Consider the following 6,251-nt stretch of genomic DNA (forward strand, 5'->3'; position numbering starts at 1 on the left):
TCAGTCATGTTTTCTTCAGAACATTATTAACAATCTGTAGTAACATCACTGGGTTTTACATGTAGAAGGCATGCATATTTCTTGGGAAATAGGATTATACAGGGGTTTACAGGGTCTGCCTTCATCTTTCCTTGGCACAAGATCCATGAAAAGACATTTAATCTTAATGAAATAGATTTAAACAGGTCTTGGGGCCATTTAAATGTCCCTAGGTAGTTGTGCACTGATCCTCAGAGGTGTCCACATTTCTGGTACAGACCACCTAGCTTGGCAACCAGGGCTACACTTTTAGGTACACAGGATTAGGTAATTTGAAGTCTAAATCAGGACTTATTTGGATCCTGTTTTAATCACCTTTGACAAAAGTATGTTCATTATTCAGAGACAAACAATTATTTTTACCTGTTGATGCTGCAACTGCACCAATGAGCACTGAGGGGATGGCCATGGAAAAGCACCCAAGTCCAGAGAGGTAGGAGATGAGCCTTGCCTGTCCTGGAGAGGCAGTGGAAAGCACTCTTTGGAAGTAAGTTTGCCATGGAATGCTCCCAAACACCTGAAACATCCAGATGTTACCAGTGGTACCCAGCAGGCTGCTGTAGGGTATCATCCATCCATTCAGATGGATGATAATCTTTATTGTTACAAAACTCATTTCAAATGCATAAATGTTGCCAAGCTTTAACTATTGAGCATGATATTTCTGATGGTTGAAGGTGCACTTTTCCTTTGTTTTCATTGTGATGGATGGGAAGTTTTGATCAAAACAGGTTAATGGTTTGGCAGACTGAGAAAACTGAAAAATACGTTGCTTGGCATAATGAAACAGGCACGGAGGAAGGAAAAGAGGAGATAAGTTTTTCAGGAATGCAACTTTTGTAAAAATTTTTAGACTATAATCTAAAATTAAAAATAAAATCACCATTTTCACTTTCTTAGCTGACAAATTTCATCAGACAATATCTGAGATTCTGTTGTCACCAAACAAGCTCAGACTTCTGTGTGTTCCTATTACCTGTCTAGCAAGAGCATAACAACCTTCTGTAGTCTTGGCCATATTGGTAGCTCAAAAGTTGAGTTGTACAGTGGAGCCAGTGGCACCATGCTTGCTGATGACTTGTAGTTGTGTAATTTTACTACTTTTTTTCAAATAGAGGGAATTTTACATAGTTATGTTAAAAAAACACAATTGAGGCTGTAAGACCAACCTCTCAAAAGGTAGGAAATGCCTCATTTAGGTGACAGGAGTGGAACTAGTTGCCTGGATGGTCTTAAGAGGTACATTCCTTCACGTGGGTTAAAGGATGGAATGTCTCTACTGCTTCTTTCCTTCCCACAGCGGAGTCCTGGATCTTCCCAGTCCATTCAGTGTGCTGTGGAGTGGCTGAGAGATGGTTTTACACATCACCCTGCTCCTGCTAACTGTGCAATACAGGGCTCCTGGCTGGAAGAACCCACAAGTTTTCCAGACAGAAAGTCCCTGTGCAATCCCTTCTCCCAACCACCTGTCCAAGAAATACTCCATACCAGGTAGAAGAAGTCATCCAGCCACCTTCCAAGATACTGTTTTTCTATCTTCCCAATCCAAGGGTCTTGGTGAAGTTGATGAGTTGCAGTGTAATAAATACTTTCTGTTACAGAGTTCACCAGGGCAAAGGGGATACAGACCCACTAGGATAGAAACAGACATAGTTAACCATTTTCCCAAAGTCCTTGCTCTTGGAGAATCTATTCAGATATTGAAATTAAGGTAGATGTAGAACATAAAGTTACATAATATTAAACCCAGACTAAGAGTCTTCCTTTCTTCCCTTCCTTACTCTAAATCTACATGTTTCTGGTTCATGGCATCATCAGGAACATGAGTCTGTAATTCAGGTCAATTTGTGCTTTCAGTAGACAGATCTTTCCTTTGCAGCTAAGATTGTTCTGAACAGGTTCTGCAGACCTTTCATGCGAGCAGCTTCATTTACCCAGCAAGGCCAATAGCTTGTGTGAGCACTGTCTGAAATGCATAAAGACTGTAAGACATTTCAGCAGACCTGTTCTCCTGAAGAGGAACTGTAGGGCGAAGACCAGTATTAGTGGAGTTATTTTTGGTTTGAGACATACTGAAAACAAGAGCAGGATTTTTTTTCCTTAGTTAGGAAACAGGTAACAAAGAAATGCACAGGACTTGCCAGGCTGAGGGTAATGAAAACCAGCTGGATGACATCTGTGTATGCAACAGAGTAGAGGCCTCCCAGTAGAGTATAGAGTATGACAGTGCATGCCGAGATGATGATAGCCAGTGAGCCTCCAATATCCAAGATTACCCTCATTGTGGCTCCTGCAGACAAGGACAGCAGTTAAGTAATTTAAGACAGATTTCATAACATGCAGAAAACAGAATAAATAAGGACATGTTGTTCCCTTGATGCCAGCACACCACATTGTATGAGAAGTGCATGGTCTACAGACAGCAGACAGGGTGAGGACTCAGGAGAGCCCATGTGCTCTTGCTGCTACCTTGCTGCATGGCCTCTGCTGAGGCACTTTGCCTTTTACATCCACTCTCCCACAGGCAAGAGGAAGGCACTAACTCATATTGCCAGACCTCTCTGTTATAATATCATGTATATATACTACTGTCATTTGTTTTAAACCTCAAAATGTATTTTCCAGAAAGGAGAAATATTTGTGTTCCTCTCACAAAAGGATACATGAAGCAGAAATTTCTACAGCTTAGTCCATCACAATTCCCAAATGTGTATTATACTCTGACAGTTGACCTCTAACAAATATAAGAGCAAAGTAAGTATTTACCCAGGGATGCCAAGATAGCTGCAAACCAGAACACCTCTCCTAGCAGCGGTGGAATGAAGAGTAAGCTTCCCATCATGTTCCCATAAGTTTCTTGAAGGGGATCCATCACTGTCACATAATTCTTGGATCTCATTGGATTTACAAAGAAGAAACCACCTATCAGAAGTGATGACATTTTGGTAGAATTTTGCATGTATTATATTCCAGGAAAAAAATGTAAGAATACTATGCCATTTGGGTATCAGACCATTATAGTGAGTATGGAATTCATACATAATGGACCTAGAGAATGATGCAGCCAACCAGATATTGAGGCCTCAATTCACTTGCCTAAATGTGGGGTTTCACCCATGTAAGATGTCCCAGGTTATAAAAGACATCTCCTTACAGCTGACAGATATGACCCTTCAATTTAGGCAGACATGCATCTCTCTGGAGTGGCTACTGGAGGCTAGTTAGGAGTCCCTAGGGCACCCCAAATGTCATAAGATACCTGTGTGTCTAACAGGGAATCAGCTCAGAGGACACCCACACATAGTCTTCTCTCCATCTCCAATGACCTACCAACCTGAGACACAAAGTTTTCTGAAATCTTTGTTGTGGAAAATGTCAGTAGGCAGAGCGAGACATTGAGGACTCATATTTGGCTAAAAAAAGAGGCAAACTTTTGTCCTTGACCATGTGATGCAACATGTTGATATATGTTCCTTTTCTGGTTACATTTTCAATTTGGTGGCTTCATTGTGTCTTCCCAGAACTATATTGTTTTAATCTGTACATTGAGCTGGGTCCCACCCGCCTTCATCTAAATATTAAGACTTCAGACATACAACCATCTCATTAAAACCAAAGAATACGTATTGTGCCTAACCCCGAAGCCAACAGGATGGCTTGTCTGGGCACTACTGACCTGAGTAAAGATTGCAGGATCAGACCTGCACTCCTCAATTTCATTAGTAAGAATTACTCACATAAGAAATGCTGGCAGTATATTTCCAAGCCTGATTCATATTCACGTCAGCTGGACTCTTTTCTCTGACTTAAGAATAAAGGTTATTGTTCTTTCAGAAATTCCTGTGTAAGGTCTGCACAGGTGTCCGTGCTTTAATCATCCTGTGTCCCCAGACACTTACGGTATAACTCAATGTGGACTGGAAGAAACTTTGGTCTTGGCAAGACTGGTGAACCTCAGCATGAGTCCAATAATTCTTGGAGTTAGAAATGGCAGTTTAGGTATAGGACACTGGAAACAGCTTTGTTTCAAGAAAATAGTGATGAACTGTAAAGTGGGATAAGCTGGATGCACTACAAATTCATCCTGAGATAAGACTACTCAGGAGAATGCATTTTAGTGAAAAAATCAAGATAGTATTATTTCATCACACAAATTTCAAACAAAAAAATAAAATTATACCAATACTCTCAATAGTTTGTGAATAAGAGACCTTGACAAAAAAGCAGTACACAATAGCCACGTGCTTCTGAAGTTCTCAGATAAGATTATTGTCCTACAAACTGCTCCAAGCAGGCAAAACTGTACACTAGCTCCAAGCTACCCCAGTTTCTTATGTTTCAGTTTAGAGGACAGCATTCTAAATGCTTATTCCAGATCTATGGAAGACTAAAGAAAGAAAATCACCTTTAAAATGTACTCTATACTCTGCCAGGAATCTTAATATATTAATATATATATTTTTTAAAAAAGTTTACGTGTCCTGATTACGTGAATTATTTACCAATAACAAGGGACAAGGCAAATCCCACAGGTGCCTGGACCCACAATAGTCCTTTTGAAGGCAGGTAGACGATTTCAGCTGTGCCATTGATATATGCTCCTCCAACCCAGGTGGCTGTAAACATGGAAGATGGAAAGGTAAGAATTATGATACATATTCTCATCTAGTCTCGGAGAACATTCTAAGAGCTTGTAAACCTTTTTGTTTGTGTGAATATTTAATCACACTTCTATTTTCTTTACAAAGTTTTCTCCCCTTCTGAGATGTGCTGCTGTGTCCAGGTAACAGTATTAGAGTATCACCCTAAGTAATTTCCCAGGTTCAAGACTGAAAATCTATGTGTTCGTGGAAAAGCTCTTGGATGCTTTGGAAAGGCAACTTGAATATACTAATTCAAGCATAAATTCAAGCAACTTAAATATACTTTTTTTTTTTAAAAAACTTTTTTTTTTTTTTTTTTCCAGTGGAAGACTTTTGCTAGAGCAAACAAAATTGCCTTTGTTATTCTGCCATGACTGATAGACCATCCTTCATGAGCATCACTTACATAGTCTAAGAAAATAGACATTAGGGAACAAAATGCAAGCAGACATTGCAGTCAGAATGCAAACCTACAACATGGAGCTTTGCCTAAGTGTCTTAGCTAGGCAAATACAACTTGGGGAAGCCTTCACAAAAAATGGGTCAGGGAAGCAAATTTCAGACGATGCCAGGCAGCAAGGAGAGAAAAGGGAAGTGGAGGGCACCAGTCAGTGGGGAGAACATTCTGTCTTTAGGAGAGAGTCCAATGCTCATCACGAGTAGCAATTTATTCTGCACAGAACTGGATTGTTCTAGGAGTAAAATTCTTCTGTTATGCTGGATAACAGAAACTGGTTCGAGATTAAGACCACAGTTCTCCTTAATGAAAAGTGTCATATTCTTCAGTCATTCTTAAATTAAACTCTTTAACTCTTAACTAAACTCTTAAATTAATCTCTTTAATTTAAAAGAATCTACATAAACATTAGGTTCTGCTCAGTGTGAAGAGGTTTGGAAGAATCCATCCCAAAATGATTCATGAAACCATACTCCTTTAAAGCCACACTTAGGTGAAATCTACCCTGACATTAAAGGAGTTCACTTGCTTTGAAAGAAAAGTCCCCCAAATCTATGTAATGCATGTGTTTTAAGAAGAATTTTTAAAAATCCTTTAAGAAAACTTACCTGTTGCAGTAAAGAATCCAATGAAAACATTTATATTCCTGCCTCCAACTATGGCCATTTCAGTTGGATTTCTGTTCTGCTGGTCCTTTTTGCTTTTCCAAGAAGCCCAAATTCCAGTAGCTAAAGTTAGCATAAAAAACACGCTCAAAGATACTACGCCTAGTATATTTAGAGACATTTTATGTTGCTCAATTTAGATCATAGAGAGAAATAATGGCTTGATGATATATTCTTTGATCGAGTCCAAAATCAGAAAAAAATAGAAAATATTTGGAAAAAATCAGAAAAAAATAGTGCTGTCTTGTAAAAAAACCTGCCAAGTATTAGTTTGCTGTACTTTGCAAGCAAAGATGCAGTACGAAACAGTCATAAACCCAAAAGTCTTGAGACCTGGATGCAAAGACTCTGTCTTTGGAAGACTACTGGCGATTCTTCTGTCTTCCCCTTTCTTCAGAAGATATCCAATTTATTTTTCTGAGGAGCAGAGAATAAGAGGATAGGAAT

At 39.2% G+C, this 6,251-nt stretch overlaps 1 protein-coding gene across 1 annotated transcript in view; it reads right to left on the reverse strand.

Annotated features, from left to right (window-relative positions):
• Positions 1–5,925, reverse strand: part of LOC113483492 (high affinity choline transporter 1-like) — a 7,584-nt gene extending 1,659 nt beyond the window's left edge. The window contains exons 1-6 of the mRNA XM_026855100.1: positions 5,748–5,925; positions 4,542–4,655; positions 2,806–2,961; positions 2,181–2,329; positions 1,528–1,671; positions 403–556 (exon numbers count right to left, since the gene is read on the reverse strand). Coding sequence (XP_026710901.1) covers positions 403–556; positions 1,528–1,671; positions 2,181–2,329; positions 2,806–2,961; positions 4,542–4,655; positions 5,748–5,925 — 895 coding nt within the window. The remainder of the gene's footprint in view (positions 1–402; positions 557–1,527; positions 1,672–2,180; positions 2,330–2,805; positions 2,962–4,541; positions 4,656–5,747) is intronic.
• Between the last annotated feature and the right edge of the window lie 326 nt (positions 5,926–6,251).

This window comes from Athene cunicularia (genome assembly GCF_003259725.1).
Source record: "Athene cunicularia isolate RWA chromosome 1 unlocalized genomic scaffold, athCun1 chr1_part1, whole genome shotgun sequence".
Classification (NCBI taxonomy): Eukaryota; Metazoa; Chordata; class Aves; order Strigiformes; family Strigidae; genus Athene; species Athene cunicularia.